Source organism: Myripristis murdjan, chromosome 5 (assembly GCF_902150065.1).
Source record: "Myripristis murdjan chromosome 5, fMyrMur1.1, whole genome shotgun sequence".
NCBI classification, from domain to species: Eukaryota; Metazoa; Chordata; class Actinopteri; order Holocentriformes; family Holocentridae; genus Myripristis; species Myripristis murdjan.
In genome coordinates this window covers 38,533,210-38,555,680 of record NC_043984.1, presented here as the reverse complement: position 1 = coordinate 38,555,680, position 22,471 = coordinate 38,533,210, and the positions used below count along the sequence as shown (strand labels likewise).

Genomic DNA, 22,471 nt, shown 5'->3' with positions numbered 1-22,471 from the left:
ACAAAGACCTCCAACATGGCTGCCCCAGCCGGGTTCTGCTCCCTGAACCACATGGTCATGTGACCCATCATATCCTGCCACACTGATAAATAAATATGATCAGACACAGACTGGACTGGACGGGGTTTGGGATCAACAGGATCTTCTGTTCCATCTGAAGGCTCGGCCAGGTTTCTCATGTTTCCTAAGGAGTTTATCTCATTGTTTGCAGATGACATGTGATTTGTCTTTTCTTTGAAATCCACAATATTTCCGCTGCACTGCTTTATTCCTGAGAGAGGAGGAGATCCTTGTTGTCTGTTTCTTCTGTCTTATCTACACTCCTGCTGCTTATCACTGTGCTGAGTGACAGACGAGACAAAAAGCAGTGTTAGCTATTGACTGGCTGCTGATTGGCAATATCTTCCCGAAAGTCCAGCTGTAACCAACTTTCTCATGCAAACGAGTGTTGGAGGGCGTTTCTCTGGTTGTGATCAAATGTGAGATCAGATCAAATCAAACAGCAGTGACACTGAAGCATCTTGGTGTCTGCAGCAGGTTTTGTCCCTGGTGACTGTGATGTCATGTAAAAGTTTGCATGTTTTTTCTCTTGTCCTAGTTTTTTTTTTTTTTTTTGGATATATGCAGTTACAAATGGTGATGCTACTGATGCACCAAACATTTCAGCCCTTGCTGGCATTAAATCAAATATAATCAAATCAAACTGTGCATCTGCAGACGCCATTCAGCAGACAGGAGGGACAAAAACAATCTAATTCTGTGTTCACACAAATCAACGGCATGGCACTGTAATGACAAGTCACCCGACAGTAAAGACAGACTCAACGATAGCAAGACAATATTTTACAGAGAAAGGTAAAGCTGTAAAGTGCCTGTGCTGTGATGGAGATGACAGGCTGACAGTATAAACACGGCAGGAGAAACAGCCTGAGCCTCTTAACTACCTGGCCCTGCAGACACAGCACAGAGCATAGCATTAGCATGGACAGATGACAGAGAGGACAGAACTGGAGTAGATAGAAGGGGTTCCTCCTGCCATGTCATGGTAGTTTATGGTCTTTCCTCCTGACTCACTGCCAGTCAGAGCCTTGTCTCATTAAAGCTGCTGTTGAAAGGCGGAGTTAATGCAGAGGGAGGCTGAGATGCTACAAATCACTGCTTTGCCTGTTTCTGACAGCAAAGTACAGGCTGGACGGCTTTAGACTCGCCTCAGCACACAACAATTACTGCAAGCAGAGCCCGCTGCCGGCTTATGACAGGCTGAAGGTGTGAGCCACAGGTTTCTCATTTCAATCCTTAGATCCCCCTTCCATTAAACTGCAGTTGCTTTGTCTTTAAAACAGTAAAACACAAACTGCTCAGTGGCTGTGAATGTGTAGAGCTGCAAGAGCGTGACGCACAAAGTTCAAAGAAAGTACAAAGGCTTTTACAAAGGAAAACAAGCTTGGATAAAATCTGGATGAAATCAAAAGCCGAGTGGAATCATTCTGATTAGAGATTTCAGTTCAGGAGGCTAAATAAAATGATGTCATTAGATGTGTGTTTACATCCCCAAAGTATTTAATCAGAATAGAACTTTTTTTTTTTTTTTTTACATTGGCCCTGCCTTCTGGGAAGCCTCTAATCTGCAAGAAATATAAATATAATATAAATATAATCCAGGCTGAGTCATGCAAATGGTGCCAGGATTGGAGTTTTAGCCTTGTGCCAGCAGCCTTCAAACTTTTCCTGCAGGTTTTTGATTTGCTCGATGGTTCGGTGGATTCTTGCTTCGGTCAGTTACTTGTAGATCAGATCATCTGACTGGTCACACTAACGTGATTTATAATTACCAAATAAATGACATCCTCCTCAGGTGTCAGAGTCCGAGGCTATAAAGACGTTTGGCCGGCCGTCCGTGTGATTTGATTAGGATTCATGAATTCTAACCGAGGAACTGATGAGTTAATTCTCACGGTGTGTTTTATTTCCAGGTAAGCAGGGCCAGTGTGTGTTCCAGGGTCTGACCATGTTCGACCAGGCCGTCTGGTCTCCCAAGCCCTGTGTGACCTGTCTCTGTACCGGAGGCCGGGTGGTTTGTGACGAGATCACCTGTCCCATAGTGCACTGCCACTTCCCCTTCACGCCCGCCGGGGAGTGCTGCCCCGTCTGCATGGAGCCAGGTAGAAACACAACATGTGGCAACAGCATGGTGCAACATGCAGCCGACCCAAAGCTGCTCACAGCCAGCAGCATGCAAACAGTTCCAACCCTCAACCATAACCCTGATGATTAAGAGACAGACCAAATCCCAGCATGCAGTGCGTCAGTTTGAACTCTCCTGGAGGGGCGGAGCTCCATTCTTCCGAACAGGTTCATAGAGAGAGATATTAAAGTACTTAGAGAGGAATATTATAGTACTTTGAGGAGAATACTCTGGTACAGAGTGAGGAATATTAGAGAGAGAGATCATCACCTTCATCCTGTGAGGAAACAGCTGTATCCTGATGAGGGTGCAGGGGGTGGGTGTGGGTGGGGCCTCTTCCAGGATGACCACGCTCTGAGGCCTGAGGGCTCAGTGAATGGTTTGATGACGATGATGATGATGACGATGATGATGCTGTGGCCACCACATCTCAACCAGCTCAACCACTGTAGGAGATTTTGGAGATTCTCCACCACGACCACCACCACCACCACCACCATCATTATCATCATCATCATCATCATCATCAAAACATCAAATGAGGGTAAATCTTTTGGAGGACAGGAGCTCCGCCCCTCCAGGAGAGTTCAAACTGACATATTGCATGCTGGGAGTTTACGTTCTGCATGTTTTGGAAAAGCCTTTGCACCTGAAGGTGACTGTCAGGATTTTAATTCACTGATGATTCTGACCCAAGCTGTGAAAGTGACTCCCGTTCTGTCCATGCATGTCACAGATGATGCTCACATCCTTTGGGCCAATCGGTAACAAGTGAACAAACACTGTAGCGCCCCCCGTAGGCCAATTTGAAAGTGTTTCCTGATGAAGGAAACCCTCAGTGAACTGTTCTCAGGTCAGATTTGACTCTGCAGCATGTTGTTTCCTGTCCATCATGGCTGTGAAAAATGTGATCACACACATTTTGGGTCAGTGTTCCACACATGTTGTGAGTTTGGTGAACATCTAGACGTCCGTACGTGATGAGTTCAGAGCCACATCCAGGGTTCACCTCAACTTTCTGTCAGTTTAATCTGATAATCACTTATTGAATTTGTTCCCTGAATGAGCAGCACTGACAGGAAACTGACCTGAACCCTGTCACACTTTATACTCACCGTCTAACACTGGACACACACCACACGCATGTGGAACCAATGATTTAATCACAGTAACGCAGCACTGACCTGACAGCAGTGACACAAGCATCTGCCTCTCTGCTCTTTACATGCACTGTGCATAAAGTGTCTCTGTAAGTGCTTTAAAGAACATGAAGTCAGCAGGATGAGTTACAGGGAGCTGGAGTTGGTCTGCAGCACATTTCCAGTCTGATGTGTTTGCTTCGCTTCGCTCCGATGGCGACACAACACACATCTGACCAAAGAAACTGAGCAGGTAGAACCAGCACGGGCCTTTGATTCACAGTAAATGAAAGTATTTCTGGGTGGTTGCATTGCCATGACAACAGCTGTAGTGTTCAGTGATGTCACGGCGTGGGCAAAAAAAGTGTATTTGAATAACTTTATTGAAACTGCCATGGTGACGTCAGCAGCAGCTGCTGTTGCGTCTCTGTCACCGTGTCGCAGCTCACAGCAACAACGAAGGAGGAAGTTAAAGTTAACAGAGGACGTTAATTAAAATGGTAATGTTAAGTAACATGGCTCCTGGGGCCGCGTACTGACAGCAGAATTATCTGACGATGAACGGAGCCAGCTGGGGATTTTACTTGGATGTAGTCGTTTTTTGTAGCTACTGTCTTTCGTTTGAAAAACGATGTGTCCACACGTCAGATGGCATGTTCTGCTCTGGTGCCCGGACAGCAGGCCTGCCCCCGGCCAAACACCTTCCTGGCTGTTTGCTCAAGTCATTGCTCAACTGGTTGTTACATGTTTATAATATTAATTTAATGATGTAAATATTATCTGGGGGCATCAGAACATGGTTTGAGTTGTGGGGCAGAGAGAGTGCTTTCTAAGTCACACTGTTAGCACTGAGCTGCATTACAGAGACATACAAACCAAAATGAGCCTTTAAAAGATTAATTTTACAAGCTCACACACAAACGCATGGCTGCTCTTGACAGAACAGCCATGCTAGGTGGCTAACGTTAGGCTACTTACACATGTGCTGATCTTTTCAAATTAAAAGCCCTCTGGTGTTTGGCCCAGCCATATACTAGGTAGTCTTGTTAATGTTAAGGAGCGGCTCCTTAACACGGTGTGGATGCTGACGGCTCATCTGCTGTAGATGCTGCAGTGTGTAGTCTGTAGTGTTAACCTGTCTGTCCACCACCTGTCTGTCTCTCTGGGTAAATCTGGGTGTCTGTCTGTCTGTCCACACCACTAACACACAGCCCTGTCTGTCTCTCTGCCTGTCTGTCTGCCTTCTATTCTTTATCCTGTTGCTCTCCTTTGTTTCTCTCTCCTCCACCTGTCTGGCTCTCCTCTCCTTCCCACTTCCTGCCAATTTCTTTTCTTCTTCTTTCTCTCCACACTGTTGTGTTTTCCTCCCCCTCCTCCCTGCCCCTGCCCTCTGGTTGGCCCCGCCCCCTGGTTGGCCCCGCCCTCGCCCCACAGTCCCTGACCTCAGCCTTGACCTCTCTGGTGACTCCCCAGTTCCCAACGACCCCAGTGACCCCGTGACCCCGCTGACCCAGGAGGAGATCCAGCGTATCCTGTGGCGGGAGGAAGAGGAGCACCGCGAGGAGGAGGAGCGCCTGAAGAGGAAGGACGAGGAGAGGAGGAAGAGGAGGAAGATGAGGAAGGAGCAGGCAGAGAGACAGAGGAAGCTGGTGGAGGAGAGGAGGAGGGAGGAAGAGGAGGCACTGAAGCTGCAGGTAGAGACAGAGGAGAGGGAGTGGAGAAGGCAGATGGAGGAAGAGCAGGAGAGGAGGAGAAAGGAGGAGGAGGAGAGGAGGAGGCAGGAGGAGGAAGACAGGAGGCAAAGGGAGGCGGCAGAGAGAGAGGCCAGGGAGATGGAGAGGAAGCTGGAGGAGGAAAGGAGAAGGCAGGAGGAGATACTGAGGGAGAAGCTGATGGCTCTAGATGAGGAGGAGGAGGAGGAGGTGCAGGAGGAGGAAGAGGAGGTGTGGTTGAGAGGAGATGTATTTCAGATGCCCCCTAAAGAACCTGAGGAACCCGACCTCCCTGTTCCCATACCGAGACCTCCTGCTGCCACTGAGGACCAGCTGGAGGAGCTGGAGGCGGAGACGGAGGCGGAGACGGAGGCCGAGGAGGAGGTGGAGATGGAGGAGGGAGAGGAGGAGAAGGAGGTGCTGGTGGCCAGCAGAGCAGGTCTCCCTCCAGGCTGTGACATCTCTGATGTCACTGTGACGTGTGACAACGCCAAACTCAACCACTTCCCTCCTCTGGCCATCCCCGAGCTCAAGTCCCTGAGTCTGGAGGGTGAGTGCCACTCCCACGCACACTGCTGCTCTTAACACCGCTCCATGCTGCTATTACTGCTGTTATTACTGCTGCTATTACTGCTGCTATTACTATTACTGCTCTTATTACTATTACTGCTATTACTGCTCTTAAGACCACACTCTACTGCTATTACTGCTCTTATTACTATTACTGCGGTTATTACTATTACTACTGTTATTACTATTACTGCTCTTATTACCATTACTGCTATTACTATTACTGCTCTTATTACTATTACTGCTCTTATTACTATTACTGCTATTACTGCTCTTAAGACCACACTCTACTGCTATTACTGCTCTTATTACTATTACTGCGGTTATTACTATTACTGCTCTTATTACTATTACTGCTATTACTGCTCTTAAGACCACACTCTACTGCTATTACTGCTCTTATTACTATTACTGCGGTTATTACTATTACTGCTCTTATTACTATTACTGCTATTACTGCTCTTAAGACCACACTCTACTGCTATTACTGCTCTTATTACTATTACTGCTATTACTGCTGTTATTACTATTACTGCTGTTATTACCATTACTGCTATTACTATTACTGCTGTTATTACTATTACTGCTGTTATTACTATTACTGCTATTACTGCTCTTAAGACCACACTCTACTGCTATTACTGCTCTTATTACTATTACTGCGGTTATTACTATTACTGCGGTTATTACTGTTACTACTGTTATTACTATTACTACTATTACTGCTCTTAAGACCACACTCTACTGCTATTACTGCTGTTATTACTATTACTACTATTACTGCTCTTATTACTATTACTGCTATTACTAATATTACCACTACTGCTCTTAAAACTACACTCTACTACTATTACTGCTGTTATTACTATTACTTCTATTACTGCTATTACCATTACTGCTGTTATTACTATTACTGCTATTACCATTACTGCTGTTATTACTATTACTGCTGTTACTACTATTACTACTGTTAGCATTACTGCTCTTAAAACTACACTCTACTGTTACCATTACTGCTGTTACTACTGCTACTACTATTACTATTATTGCTATTACTACTTTTACCAATACTGCTGTTATTACTATTACTGCTATTACCACTACAGCTCTTACTACTGTTACTGCCGTTACCATTACCGCTATCACTACCATTACAGCCATAACTGCTGATTCATACAGTGTACATTTTGAACACTGGTAGTAGGAATCCTAGTATATTTTATTTTTTTATTGCTCTTTTAGGGAATGCAAAGGTTTTCTTTTTTATATTCTATGTATTGATCCACTTTATTCATTTTGTTATTTGTTGTGATATATATTTATCTCCTCTAACGCTGCCCGGTAGCCTTTATCTTGGGTAGTCTGTCCCTCCTGTGCAATCCTCTTTGATTCTGACCCAATAATCTGTGAGAACCTTTTTTTCAGAGTCCAGACTCGGGGGGGCAGAGACAGTATTTCCTCTCATTTAGTTTCAGTGGGAGAAAACACATCTCAAGGTCACATCCCTCCCATCTGGTGTGTGAGAAACCGTAAATTAAGACCACCTGCGATGACCGTTCATGTTACACAACTGGAGATATCCCTGATGGATGCATCTCCTCACACGTGCGTCCCATTAGCACGTCTCCAGTTTGAGTTGTGTCGGTGTTGAGGCCAGCTTGTCGCTGCAGGTCGCTGGCTCATTCTGCTCATCTCTGCTGACTAAAACACAACATAATTACACTGGAGACGCTAATTTGAACCATTTGGAACCTGCCTAAACTTGAGCAGCTACAGGGATACAGCTCTGCACAGCACCAGCCTCAGACCTGCCTTGTCTTTCCTTTTCCACCGTATGAAGAACCAACCATGAAGGGCAGGACGTGCCTCATAAAAATATTAGTCTTCATCTTTTTGTGGTCTTAACTTCATTTTTTCCTGCCCTTTTCCTCTGAGAAATTTTTAAATTCCCCTTTTCCATTTCTACCAGGCGAGTCGAGCTCCTGCCAAAGTGTAAAACTTCAGTTAAAAGCTGATTTAAACAGCCAGTCAAGTCGAAACAGGGGCGATGCGCCAGGCTATTTAAAGCTATTTAAACCTGCTGCTTTATCATCAGCCTTGGAGGATTTTTTTAAACACACGAGCATTTTTCTCCTGACCAGCAGGGGGCGGCTTTTCCTCTCCTGCTTGCCAGTGAAAAGCAGCGCTCTGTTTTCCTGTCTTGTCCTGCCGGCTGGCCTGGGACGGCAGCGGCGCTCCAGCTGAGGCGACGCCGTGTTTGTTAAACTGTGAACTTCATTCTCCACAAATCCTGATCAGGAGCTGCAGTCCTCTTTTCTGCAGTCTGTTGTCTGGCGTCAGCTGCTTTTATTTTGTAGTCCTCTGATAGGTCGTGTTTACAGAAGTGTTGGCATGGCAACACTTAGACCAATCAAGATGGACAGCCCTGCTAGCTCTTTCAGAAAGTCCCTGGAGCTGAAGTCACCTCCTGGGCAGGGACTAAATCAGGTTTCAGGGACTTTACCTGGAAACGCTAAGTGGCTCCAGTCTGCACTGCGACCACATGAGAGCTGCATGAGGTGCGCTTGATTTACTGTTCCTCACACCAGGTGGAGAGGGTTTGGCCTCTGGTGCTGCTCCACCTGCTTCATCTGCTGTATCCTGTTAGTCATGTCTGGTTTTATTTTCTGTATCTTGGTGTAGTTTCTGAGCCGTGTGTGTCGATCCTCTGATCCTGGTCATGCCCGGCCTGCTTTACCTGGCACACCTGTCCTGTGTGCACACCTGTGCTGTGTCAGCCTGCAGGACTGGCGTTAAGCAGGCCCCAAGAGAAGAAACCGGCAGGCAGACTGGATCAAGAATAACCTAATTTATTGAAACAGTAATTTACTGAATACTCAAAAAACTGGAGCACAGGGATGGGATAAGCAGGAGACACTGGAAACAAACAACTAGACAAGAGACACCTGTGGAAGGTGAAGGAGCAGAGGACTGGAGGGGGCGGTAATGCAAAACGCAGAGCTGAGGTGTGTGAGGCGAGGGAGGCCGGGCACGACCAGGACACACTCAGCTCAGAAAACAGAGAAAGACACAGAAAACCAAAGCAGACGTGAGCAGACAGTGTGTCAGACCCCGGCTGAACCCGGCCATTCACAGTCCGTCTGAATAAACAGAGGCCAGTCAGGACAGCAGGATGTTTCCAGCAAGCTCACACACGTTATTCCCAGCAGCAGCCTAATTAAAACCTCCACACAACTAATCACTGGGCCAAGTCAAAGCACTCACACACAAGTGGAAAATAACTAGTCATTCTTTAGGTTATTGTTATCTTATCACCAGCAGCTTGTCAAGAGCTACTCCTTATGCTGAGAAGCAAGAAAGCTCCAGAATAACAGTAGTTATGCAGTAGTTATATAGGCTGTCTATTTGTTCCACAAGATGAATCACAGGGGGGGGACTGTTTTTCCCCTCACATTTCCCACTCAGCTTCCTCTGTCTCTTCTATCAGCTCCATGCACACCACAACATGGCATATATCTGGGACTCTTTCACCACAAGTCAGGTTCTACTGTCCTAACCCAAACCTTTGCCATGAACCTTAAAGGGATCGTAAACCCATTAAAAATTGGGGATTTTCTTACTTTGTTCTGTCTCTTGTTGTGCAGTTTGTCTGTCTTGGCTCCTAGTTGTGTTTAACTTCTGCACTGCAGGTAACAACATCGACAGCATCCCAGAGGAAGCCTTCAATGGGATCCCCAACCTGGAGTGGATCAACCTGGGAAAGAACAAGCTCACCTCCGCCGGCATCGCTGCTAAAGCCTTCAGTGTAAGACCAGTTAGCTCATGTCCAAACCAAATGGACGACGTGATGATCACTGATCCACAGCCGATCGCTCGCTCGAGGGACACAGTGATAATGAAGCTAGCCTGTTCCCTGACTGAACCTAGCAGAACGTACAACAGACCTTGAAACGTGTCTAGACCTCTAATGAACCGTTCTTAAAACTGTTTACACACACCTACTGTAACTTATCCTTTACTTAGCTGTGGTGAGTTAATTATATTGGGTTTCAGCCAGACATACGTCTACTTACGATATAAATAATGATAATACTAAAATATAATGAAGCTATATTGCACGCCTTTATTAAATGGGTATCAAATTTCGTGTATTCATAAATGGATAAAGGAGTATCTGAAATGCTGGAGCTTGGATGGCTGTGTAAAACCATGAGAGCAATCCAGAGTTGTGTGGTTTTGTCATAAAGTGAGTATAATCTCTCCATTTTTCAAATTAGTCACTGTGGTACAAAAGGGTCGGTAAAACGTTTTCACACTGTGCCAACAATAATCTTTCTGCTTTTTATTTTTTTCTCTCACTGTTTTAATCTCTTACTCTCACAAAAAGCCCTTCTAAACAAAAGTAGAAAAAGCATCTACTATAAACACCGATACTAGCATGAGATTGCTGTTCTCACTTTGTCTATGTAAACTGTATCTGTCTCTATCAAATAAACCATCAATATTGGTGTGTGCATCAGGGTCTGAAGCTGCTGAGGCGTCTCTACATGGACGGGAACCTTCTGGAGGCCGTGCCCTCCGACCTCCCCCCCACCCTGCAGGAGCTGAAGATCAATGAGAACAGACTGAGAGGCATCGATGGAAACAGCTTCCAAGGTACTGCTTTAACTTCACAAACCACTTCAACACTGAGATCCGCTTGAGTATCACATCACCTAAGACACTTCCACACAGGACCGTGCGGTGCAGAGAAGAGACAACACCTCTGGAAGTCATCCATCAGCAGAAGATCACATACAGCTGAAGTTCCTGCATGTCCTGCCCATAAGAGACACTAGGGGGCGGCCACACTGACTGGAAATCTGTTTGTGTTTGTTCCAGTCCACAAAAGTACAAAGGGATTGTATTTGGCAACAAAGAACGAAATTTCCATAAATGGTGCTGTGAGAAGCTTCTAGTGATGACAGATCAGAGAGCCAGAGATGAACTTGCTCTATGCTTTTGAGGATAAATTCATTTCGGAAGAGGAGTTTTTACATTTGTACGATGTAAACAAGTCTAACAATTTAAATTTCCCACGCAGTACTCACGCTGGTTCATTAACAATATTGTTTCATTATCTGCAGTAGGACTAGCCTGGGTTCAAAACACAATAAAAACAGGAAAACTTCAGCAGGTGGTGGGTGTGGCTGCAGCAGACCGAGGCTAAACAAGGTTCACAACAGCGCAGATTTATTTTTGGTCGCTGTAGCTGCCTCAAAACTTGCTGCTTTAGCTCCCTGGTGTGATGCTACAGCTGTCAATCAAATCAGCCATCAGTCAGTCATACAGTTAACACCACGCAGCCTTACGTACCCATAACTCCAGGTAAAATCATTAGCTGAAACAATCTTACTGTATGGGCTGCCTGTCAAATATTAAGCACTTTTAAAACTGAAAGGCAATAAATATTTACTGTCACATTTCCATCAGTCCCAGTTCCAGTTAAATCAACCCAGCCTGAACAGTCTGGGCAGCCTTAAAGGATTAGGTCCTGATCGTAGTTTGGACCACAGAAATAGAAGTTATTCAAACAAACTCCTCTGCCAACACCGTGATGTCACTGAATGCTACAGCTGTTGCCACGGCAACATGAACCACCCAGAGATTTGCCGTGAACCTGAGGCCCACGCCGGTTCCATTTCTCCAAATCACATCTTACCTAGAATACACTGTGCTGATATGGAACAGATAATCCAAGCCTTAGACAGGACCAAACCCATTCCAGCGCCCCTGCTCCGGGTTCCTGTTAGCCTGTTGGCTGGAGAGTTGTTACTGTTAGCTTCAAGGCTCAGAGGGATTTAACCTCCAGTAACATCCTGAGATTTTTGAGCCTTTATGAGCCTGAATGCAGCTCTAGACCTTTGGCCACTGCCCTTTGATCAAGGCTTAAAATTTAATATGTAAATATGTAATAAATTTAATAGGACTCGGCTTATGCAGATGCTGCCTCTGGACTTATTTCTTTATTGGTAGTTTACTGTTATGTGAGTATATTGCATGCTGTTTTACATTGTACCACAGGGTTGGCTTCAAACTGCCCCATGGGGCATGAAAATAGTGATGGGTCATTCGCGAGCGAGTCAATTCTTTTGAACGGCTCTTTAAAGTGAACAAGTGAACCGGATCTTTGAAATGAACGAGCCAGTTCCCAATTTCTTTGTTTTTTCCACAAAAGTGAGATCACTTGTCTTCCTCAATGCCAATCTGCCAAAGGACAAGGAGAGGCAGAAGAAGTCATAAAGCATGGGACTGCAGTATTATTTCAGAGCTGCCATTTTTTTGTTTACACTTTATTTTATTGTTTACAGAAAGTAAGCTAAGTCAAGGAGCTGATCTCCTGATTTGGTCAAAGCAGCTCAGGTGTACAACATTAGTATTATTATTGTGAGTTTTCAATCCAAAATGTTCTTAAAATTTGCACTGATATTGTTCTATTCTAATATTTGAAGTTGAAATCTTGTTTAGTTTTATAAAAGTACTGGATAGTGTTACATATTTTTATAATCTCCTTGTTTTCTCATTTGATACACGCTATCGTGAATTTCTAAAAAAAATTTGCACTACATATTGCAAGGTTTGTTCTTGTTCTATTTTGCACTAAAAGTAAAAGCTGTTTTACATGGGAATTCATTGGACCCTGCTTAGCTTTTTTAGGTATTGCATGGATAACATTAACTCAAGGTTTATTTACACACACACACACACACACACACACCCATTTAATACAAAGGGTAAATCCAAATAGTGATCTTATTGTCAAAGCAGAGGGATGTGGCGCCGTGCCACCCTGTGGAATGTTTACAAATGTCCACACAGACCATTGCCAAATGAAATTATCATTATTTCAGGATAATTCAAACTCAGATATCCCACCAATAGAATATATATGGAATGTCTAAGTTTGAATGATTCTGATCAAAATATTAACCCACACCTTCTTAGCATCCAGTACAGTCTGATACCACCCTGTTAGTCTCATGTATAATGTTTAGGTCTTAATGGGTTAAAAATAAATAAATATAAAAATGAGCCAGTCTTTTGAACAGCTCTTTGAAAGGAACGGATCCTCAAGAGCCGGCTCCCTTCAAAGAGCCATAAATCTCTACATGAAAAATTACTCTACTGTCTTCTGCTGACCAGACGATTACACTGACTGACCAGTCCATCTATTTAACAGAACTGTAACAGGGAGTAGAACTGACTTTCCATCCACACTCACAGTTTCCTAGCAGCTGTCTGCTGGATGCTTCCTGTCCTGCTTCCAGCTCCAGTCAAACCAGCTCCTGACTTAACACCTCATAGGGAAACAAAGATGACCTCTGATTGATCATTTCTAATGTGGCAAATTTCTTTTTGACCTTGCTGTACAGATCTGAGCAGCCTGGTGATCCTGGAGTTGGAAGGAAACCTTCTGAGCGAGGGGAACGTGGACCCTCTGGCCTTCGCCCCCCTCATCCAGCTCTCCTACCTCAGACTAGGCAGGAACCACTTCCGCACGGTGCCGCAGGGCCTTCCCAGGACACTGCTGGTAGGAATGTCTGTTTACCTCCCCACCACTTCCAGTAACTGCTGCAGATCTCAGACTGGGTCACAACCATTTGTCCACCACCACACAAGGCCTGCACAATACTCCATCAGTTCCACGTTTAAATGGACAATATCCCCTTTTTCCAGACTCAGACCAGATGTTGGAACATTTTCACCTCTGTATGTCCAGTGGATCGGTTCCTATAGGTAGCATTACTTGCTTAGCATAAAGACTTCAATCAGAGTCTTGACATTTTTTTGAAAACTGGAGTGGCTTGAGGGGAAGTCGGATGGTGGAGCTGTAACCGCTGAACACATCCGTTCATCTATCACAGTGATCCTCACACCGCTGAAGGTAGAGGAAAATAAACCACTAATTAACTTCTCCTCAAACCACTCTGCTTTTTTTTTCTCCTAAATACCGCTCTGAAGTTCAGGTAAACACAGTCAAGGGGAAACCTGTCATGTCTGTTTCCAGCGGGTCCCTTGACCTCTGACCTCCAGCTGTGTGAATGAAAATGGGTTCTCTCCCCTTTGCAGACACGCCCACCTTCTGCTAATCCCATGCAGTTTGGGCCCCAAAGCCTGCAGTCCACATGTGTTCTTGTGGCCTGTTGTAAAATGGTGTGTGTGTGCAGACTGGGGCCTAAACAGTCTTGGAGCTGCATCAGTTGGCTTTGACTGGAAAGCTGAGACTCTTGTGGATTCAATGAGCCACATTTGATTCCTGTGTGATGATGTTGGCCCCCATAGCAGCCATTTCACTGCAGGCAGAGACTTTTGTCACACTGGACGTCGCTGGAGAAAATGACCTCTAGTGACCTCTAGGAGAATCACAGCCTCATCAAACTTTACACACACAAACTAGAGGAGGATTCAAAAAACAAAAATCACAATAAATCATAATATCAAATCTAATATTACTATCAGTAATGATGTACCTGATACTTGCCTGTCTGTCTGTCTTTGAATAACTCAAAGACGAGACGCGAAACTGGCCCAACACTCAACTGGCAGAGTTTGTTCAATCACTCGTTCAATCGCTGGTTGAATGAGTGACTGAGTCGCTGATATGCTGGTTTGATCTCTCACTACGTCCCGTCAGATCACAAAGTCAGAAAGGCACCGTGCTGATTAGTTTGCTGGCTGCACAGTGAATTCCTCAGTTTGCTGATGCAGAGGTATTTGTCGTTTTGGCTCTAATGTTTAAGATGTGTTTACTGGCTAAATTCTCTGCCTCTACCTGTGGGAAACCAGTCCACCCAACATATAATTAGGGTTTCTGGCTAACCATAAACACTGCAGCAACACACCACAGCCCGAAATCCTTAAAACAAGGATTTCCACCTTAAAACACATTTCACATGTGATTTTCACACAATCTCCATTTCAAATTTCCATCCATTCCTCCTTGGTTAGATTTGAAGTTTTGATAGATGACAATACTAGAAAATAAGATTGTTAACTAGAATCTGTCACTGCATAGCAGAAGATTTTACATTACAGCTTATTCTATATTAATGACACGTTGACCATATAACTCTATATCCTGATGTTCTACACTAAATTCAAATTTAAAATTCAAAAGTGCTTTACTGGCATAACAAATAGGCGTTTATATTTTAAATATGAAAACCTCATAACACCAGCACAGGTGTAAAATACTTTGTGTTCCTTGAATTAAAAATGTAAAATGGCATTTTGACACTGATGTGAAATTCCATGACTTTTCTGTGATGTAGAGAGTGTTTCCATGATCTGACATGTTGGTTATTCACAGTCTGGTAAAGACCCCATGAAATGGACTCGACTACTTTGTTGATTTGACGTATTTCCTGTTAAAAAAAAAAAAAAACAGGAATTGTGGGTGGGGCATGGTGCAGGGAAGGATCATTCACAACAGCAGAGAGAAAGACAGTTTTATTTTGAAGGGACAGGTGGATGAGAGAGGATGTTTAAAGATGCTGTCACTGTTTAAGATGCTTTGTTTGACAGAGCATCTCATGCTGCAGTGTCTGAATGGTGCTGAAAGCCAAATAAGACTTTGGTGTAGTGCTGAGTTGTGTAATTCTCTTGGGCATGATGTGATCCACATGGTGGTGAAATATTCTGCATCTGTATCTCGTTTAGCACATAAACCAATGGCAACAAAGACGATTATGCCAATATAATAAATAACAAGTCCTGGTGCCCATTTTTTATGTAATTACAAGTAATTATTAGTCAAAGTACTATTAGATCATTTCTTCCTGGCGTAAGGTTACTATGCAAAAGTTTCCTGCAGACGCTACCTGCCGGATCTACTTTCCAATACAAACAGGAAGATGCCCCCCCAACACTGGAGGGTCAGAGGTCAGGGACACTGGAGCAGAGCTGGATAACCCTAAGCCTAACCCCGATGATGATCACAACATTTCCTCTCGTCCCTCATCCCTCCCGTCTTGCAGGAGCTGTATCTGGAGAACAACAGGATCGAGGAAATCTCAGAGGCTGTTTTCAATCAGACCAGCAGTCTGAATGTGATTTCTCTGAGACACAACAGGCTGGACGAGACCAGGATCGCCCCGCTGGCCTGGATCAACCACAGGTCCCAAAAAATTAAAATAAATAAAAAATAAAAGATAAAAATAAAAAGTTCTTCACTATTACCTGTGATATTCAAAGCTCACTGGAATATTTGTTCCATCTGTTGTGGAGGTGTTGGAAGCTGCCTGTTGGCGGCTGATCGAGCAGGTTAAAGGCAGGATGAGCAGGATTTCTCTCTGTGGTTTAACACAACCTTCACTGTTAGCTCCTCCTGCCTGGCTAAGCTAGCCGCCGGCAGCCAGTTTTTGTTTCCTAGGACAGCGATGGAATGAAATAACCATCCAAAATGTAATGTCACAGTCACAGGGAAAAAAAATCGTCCCGCCGGCCGCTCCCTGTCCAGCGGCTGCCAGGCCGGCGTGGCGTCGCTCTTCATCCTCCTCCTCTCCCTCAGAGCTCAGCGGCTGGAAGCTCAGCCCCAGATTCTCTCTCGCTGTGGGAGGAGCTTCGTCCGCTCGCCGCCTCTCCTCGCGACGTTTCCTTTTTTCAGCGTCTGTGATTTTCCTAGCTTCCAATTGGATGTGGTTCTATCAATCTGGCATGGCGCTGCGCTGTGATTGGCTGGGAGCCACACACCCACCGCCCAAAGGCCGACGCCCAGAAGAGTCCCGAGCTCAGCAAAACAAGAAAATCCAGGCACACACACACACACACACACACACACACACACACAAACACACGCACACTTACTTCTAGGAGCCCACAAGGCATGAAGGATTAGCTTTGAGTCTATATACTTTTTTTTTTTTTTTTTTGAGGTAAATCCTGCTCATTCTGCCGTTACATGTCATCTACTGTCGGTCTCATTGTAAGTCACTCTTGATAAAAATGTAAAAAATCTAAATAACTGAAATGCAAAAGAATGTAAAACGGCCTCTGGTCATCAAAGCCAAACCTTGAAGTCAGTAGGCTGAATCTCTCTTCCTCCGGTCAGCTGTGTTTTACCAACCTTCCACCAAAGACCATCGTCACGCTGCTGCATGTCATCCCAGTCGTCATAACGCTGAGCGCTGATTGGTGAACTGTATTTTAATTTGCTCATATGAAATGACGTCATTAATCGCTCCATTCTGCTCTCTGTCCACCTCCCTCCGGATCTCCTCCTCCCTCATCTTCCTCCTCCTCTTCAGGAACTTGGAGTCCATTGACCTGTCACATAACGATCTCTACCTGGTTCCCTCCTACCTGCCCAGGTCGCTGGTCCACCTGGTGCTGGTGGGCAACAACATCGAGAGGATACCGGGTAGGTGGGAGGAGTTTAATCACTGACGCACAGGGAGGTCCCGGGTTGGAGCGTTGGGTTTCCAGATAACTGAGACTCTCTGCTGCTCTCAGTTTAGGCCAAAGCACAGAACTGACTCAAACGCTGAGAGCGCACGGTGCAGCTGGAATGCACTCTAGTAGGTTGCGAACATACAAATGACCTGAACGGGCAGAACCGGCGGGGCCTTTGGTTCTGGGTAAATCAGAGTATTTCTGGGTCTTTCCCATCGCCATGGCAACAGCGGTACATGTTCAACTGATGTCATGGTGTTGGCAGAAAAGTTTTTTGCGTTGGGAGAACTGAAGCATGGCTAACGGAAACGTGTTTTCACAATAAAATGAATCAAAGAACTGTGAAATGACCTTGTGGCTCTTGATTTTGATTCAGTTAAAAAACAAACAACGGGAGGTTTTGGGAGGTTCGGTTAGGGTTGGGTCTCACCTGTGTTGTTGGTGGTTTTGCTAGAATGTTATTCAATAACTTTATTAACAACAACACAGCTCATTAGGACCAGCTGACAGCATCTAATTGGCAAATTAACTATGAATTAGCGTCTGATCATTTTGAAATAACTTTATCTGCAGCAAATGATTTGAGTTTGTTGTTGCTGGGTTGGGGTGACAGAGATCCACCCACAGCAGCTGCTGCTGACGTCACCATGGAAGCTTCAATAAAGTTATTCGAACAGACTCTTCTGCCGACAAGGTGACGCCAGTGAATGCTGCAGCTGTTGCCACGGCAACGGGAACCACCTAGAAAAACTCACACAACCCCACAAAAGCCTGAGCTGGTTCTATCCAGGTTCTCTGGCTGTGACTTTGGCTGGTAATGTAAAAGTGACGCATTCTAAAACTTGACATCTAATTCGCCTTACGGGCCGTCACACTGGCAGGTAAGCTCTGGAATCCATTAGGACCTGTGGCTGCTGGACTCTCCAGGTCATTTGTCAATAAATTTGCAGTCAAACTAAGCTCCCGGCTGTATTGTCTCCCAGGTTATGTCTTCGCCCACATGGACCCGGGGCTGGAGTACCTGTACCTGTCCTACAACAAGCTGGACGGGGAGGGAATCGAGCCCGAGTCATTCTTCGGCTCGTACCAGTCCATGGTGGAGTTGTGTCTGGACCACAACCAGCTGGTCACCGTGCCCTCGGGCATCAACGAGATGAACAACCTGCACTTCCTGAGACTCAACAACAACCGCATCAGGTACAAACCAGCCACCAGTGACAAACAGCAAGAATGTACACCGTTAATCTGAGGTAGTTCTGATACCTGGATTATTATAGATCTGTATTTTTCATTAGTTTTTATTTTAGTTTTGTTTTGACTTTTTGTTTTCAGTTTCAGTTTCATTTGAATTACTTTTTAAAGCATGCTTGCTAGTTTAGTTTAGCTTTTTTTTTTTTTTTTGAAAATGCTCAGTTTTAGTCTAGTTTTTACTAGTTTCAGTGTTGATTTTAGTCTTTTTGGTAAAATGGGATATTTGTCAGGGGCGAGACTCAACAAGGTCAAAAAGTATTATGTGACAAAAACTCAAAAGATTTATTTATTTATTTTAGTCTTCTAAACACTCAACACAGTTTCAGTTAGTTACTGTTTTTTGTAAAGCCTCATCTTTATTTTTACTGCAGTTAAGAAAAAAACTTTCACACCTAGTTTTAGTTTTTGCTCAAAAGAGAGCAGATCCAGGTAGAACAGAGAACAAAATAAACGAAAGGAGCACGTAAACTAACATGGAAGGGAGAATAACATGGAAGCAGCTGCTGAAACACACAGAACCGGAGGTAAAAACAGCCTGTCAGGCCGTCAACAAACAGTCAGCTCATTAGCAGAGCACTGACTCACTCCTCATCACAGCCAGACAACAGCAGACCGTATGGACAGTAGTCTTGACGACAGGCAGCAAAACAAGCTGATTCATCTTTCCACCTGGCTGGACGTCTCAGTGATTCACCTCACCAGCCAACCCAGGACCGTCTGGGGGCCACCACCGCACAAACGCCGCTACCAGGCGTTTAACAATCCACTGATCTGGATCAATGCAATCAGCCTCCTCACGGCTTCCACCGGCTTTTTCCACAGAAACTCCAGCACCGCTCTGACAGAGCAGAGAGGCCGGCTGCCAGCTCACCCCAGGCCTCACAGGCTCCAGGAACCTGTCAAATCACATTTTAGTTCTTTTGTGAGTTGATATAATGTACAGTAGCTAAATGTGTTAATGAGAATATGGTATCGTCTGATGTCGATCGCAGGCCTCTGAATCAAATCAAATCAAAATCGTATCGTGGCAGACTTGGTAATATTGGTAAATATTGTATCGCTGTACACAGAATCAATATAATATTGTATAGGGATGAAGCTTGTGATTGTCACCCCTGCTAACCACCTGCTGATGCTCTTCCTGCAGGAGCATCCCTGACGAAAGCATCTGCGACGCAAACCACAGCGGCGACTCCACGCTGGTGGCGCTGAGGCTGGAGAACAACTACATCGACCCTCAGAAGGTGTCGCCGGCAGCCTTCTCCTGCGTACGCTCGTCCTCCAGCGTGGTCTTAAAACCCCAGAAAAACAAGTGACCCAAGAGTCCAACAGGAGGAAAAGTCAAATACCAAAGACAGTTTTTTAAAACTACAAAACAGAAAGATTTTGTTGTTTTTGTGATTTTTTTATAGCCATGACCCTTCCTTTCTCATTAGCATTGATGCAGCGTGTCGTAGCAGAACAGCATCCTGTACTGTGATTACGGCCTCAGAGATGATGCAGTAATCACAGGAAATTATGTTTATATAAAGGTCACCAGTGTGAAAAGTAGTGCACAAACACATCATTTAAAATACATGAGAAAGCAATAAAACTACAGTTACTGTTTAAATGTAATTAGAAATATGTTGTTGGCCTTTTATGTATTTTGTGGTCTTGAGACCCCAAAAGCCCCTGAGCACCATATTCCTCTTCAGAGAGCCATCTGTTGGTTCATAACTGAGGGGAAAATAAATCACCGCTATGAAGATCAAAGAGCCTCAACACCTTCGACTCCACAGCTTCAAACTGCACTGCCTCCTGTCAGGACCGGTTAACAAAACATGTCTAAAATGGAAAAACTTCTGAGACGTGAGAGACCACAAGCCTGTTACGTTATTTTTAATTTTAATAACCTCTGTAGCTAAGTTCCACTTCCTAGTTTCATTTCTTCCAGTGCCTTCTTTCATAAAAATGTTCTCTAAAATGGAAAGAACGGTGAGTGCTGAGAGCAAATGTGACGCACAATTCAAGACCTTTGTGTTAAAGATGAAGACAGACTGAAGGATTTGGTCAAAGCGATCTCTCCTGCAGGGTTCATCTCTCTGACAGCAAAACAAAATATAGAACATGTATGTTGGCCTCGGCCTCCATCTGTGTTCAACCTGGACGGACAGAAAGAGAAGCAGCTGCTGCTGATGCCATCACACACTATTTTTCATTATATCATGGAGATAAGCTTTGTTTAGCTTTGTTTACAAGGAGAACATTCAGCCGCCTTATGTCTTGGTGAATTTCACTAACCAAATGTCTTCCACATCAGACTCACAGGTAATCGAGGTGGGGGAAAAAGAAATCAATTCAAGTATCACAATTCTTTCTTTTACAATTTTAAGGAGTCTGCTGGCACCAAGCATGTCACACTAGGCTGTCAGCAAGGCAGCTAAATATCACTCCAAAGCTCAGCTAAATTCTGGCGAGGGGAAAAACTCCCGTTTGAAACCCAGCGGGAGACTCCTGTGGATTCAATGAGCCACATGTGATTCATGTGTGATGATGATGATGATGATGATGATGTTCGCCCCCCATAGAAGCCATTTCACTGCGGGCAGAGCATTCTGTCAAACTGGACGTCGCTGTACAAAATGCAATACATATTGAATCAGCACCAAAGTATTGTGATGGTATCATATGAGGAGATAAACCCGTGGCCCAGGCCTGGCAGGAAACCATAAACTGTTTGGAATTCTATTCTATTTTTAAAAATCTGTTTTTTGTAGAAATGTGGCGTAGCTGCTGTTTAACACGTATTTACTAGCCATTGTGGCATGTAGGCAAAAACATTTAGTGCTTAACATTAAGGCTGAGCAATTTTATCGATTCTGCGTTATATATCAATATTTTGTTTCCCCAGAAAGTATCGATTTTTCAGCCGTGAGTATCGATGCATTAAGTCCCAATCAAATCCCCCGTGTTCGTCTGGCGCTCTGCTCGCCGCCCATTTCCCCCGTTCACATTGCAGGAGAGCGATTAGGTCAGCCAGCCGCTAGTGTCCATGTAGAGCATTTCTAGCAAGTTACCCGTCTAGATCCTCTCTTTATACAGACGCAGACATCTTCCTCTCCCTGTTTACAGTCAGAGCTCAGAGATTCAGGAGAGCAGCACCTTCAATCCATGTCAGTGAGCTACAGCAGCACTGACATAGATTGTGTAACAAAGCGAAGAGGTGCCACTCCGCTCTATTTTCCCTGGCTAACAGCAGCACACTGGCTTAGCTTGTCTATTCAGAGAAGAGGTATCACTTCGGCTTATTTTTCAATCCATGTTATCACATGCATACTACTGCTCATTCACTGGTAGCTGGATTGTTAGGTCTGTTTGATAAGTAATTTACATTTTTAAAATAATAATTTAACATATTGTTAAATTATTGGAGTCAAGCCAAACTAATTTTCTCATCACATCTTTGATTCATTTTGTCCAGCATTTACAAACTGTAGACTCTCTGTCCAGTCAGAGCCATATATTATGTAACTGATTGATGCTTTCAGTTTTCAGTTCAGTTAATTCAATCCAAGTCAATGGAACACTCACAAGATGTCACCAAAATCACTCTGTCCCTTTAAAATCTTTCAGAAAATGATGTAAGTGTGTCAAATCGTATCGTTGGCCGAATATCGTGATATATATCGTATCGTGAGCTGAATATCGTGTATCGTATCGTATCATGAGATTAGTGTATCGCTACAGCCCTACTTAACATCACATGAACAGGGAGAGTAAACCTCCTGAAATGCTAAATCCTTTAAGTATGAGCTGGGAGGATGTGAACATATCATTACTACAGTAATGAATTTCTTACAGATTGCAATTATTTTATTTTGATAGTCCACTGTAGATTCTCAATAATGTATCAGTAGATATTCAACAGCCACGTATTTTCAGTTTACTGTCATAAAATGTTCACCAAACAACTGCTAAGCTCACCATCTAGTACACTGCTCCAATTATTCAATTACACTGATAGACTATCAATAACTTGGTTTAAGTTCACAACAGAACTTGGTAAATTAAATGTTGAGGTTAGGAAAGGGTTAGATCTGAGTGGAGGAACATAGGGGACGGAAATGTGACTCAAAAACAATTTCACACAGGAATATTTTCGTCTGGCTGAGAGTCAACAGGTTCTCACCTGATCAATATCT

The 22,471-nt window shown here is 44.3% G+C and overlaps 2 protein-coding genes across 2 annotated transcripts in view; one reads left to right on the top strand and one right to left on the bottom strand.

Moving 5' to 3' along the window:
* ecm2 (extracellular matrix protein 2, female organ and adipocyte specific) overlaps nucleotides 1-19,665 on the top strand; it is a 28,849-nt gene extending 9,184 nt beyond the window's left edge. Inside the window, exons 5-13 of the mRNA XM_030052267.1 lie at nucleotides 1,974-2,162; nucleotides 4,759-5,586; nucleotides 9,296-9,411; nucleotides 10,127-10,262; nucleotides 13,019-13,176; nucleotides 15,623-15,762; nucleotides 16,892-17,004; nucleotides 18,020-18,233; nucleotides 19,435-19,665. Of these exons, the coding sequence (XP_029908127.1) occupies nucleotides 1,974-2,162; nucleotides 4,759-5,586; nucleotides 9,296-9,411; nucleotides 10,127-10,262; nucleotides 13,019-13,176; nucleotides 15,623-15,762; nucleotides 16,892-17,004; nucleotides 18,020-18,233; nucleotides 19,435-19,603 (2,063 nt within the window). The 3' untranslated portion in view covers nucleotides 19,604-19,665. The remainder of the gene's footprint in view (nucleotides 1-1,973; nucleotides 2,163-4,758; nucleotides 5,587-9,295; nucleotides 9,412-10,126; nucleotides 10,263-13,018; nucleotides 13,177-15,622; nucleotides 15,763-16,891; nucleotides 17,005-18,019; nucleotides 18,234-19,434) is intronic.
* The window catches only part of cenpp (centromere protein P), a 120,975-nt gene that overhangs the window by 18,392 nt on the left and 80,112 nt on the right, over nucleotides 1-22,471 (bottom strand). The gene's annotated exons all lie outside the window — the stretch shown is intronic.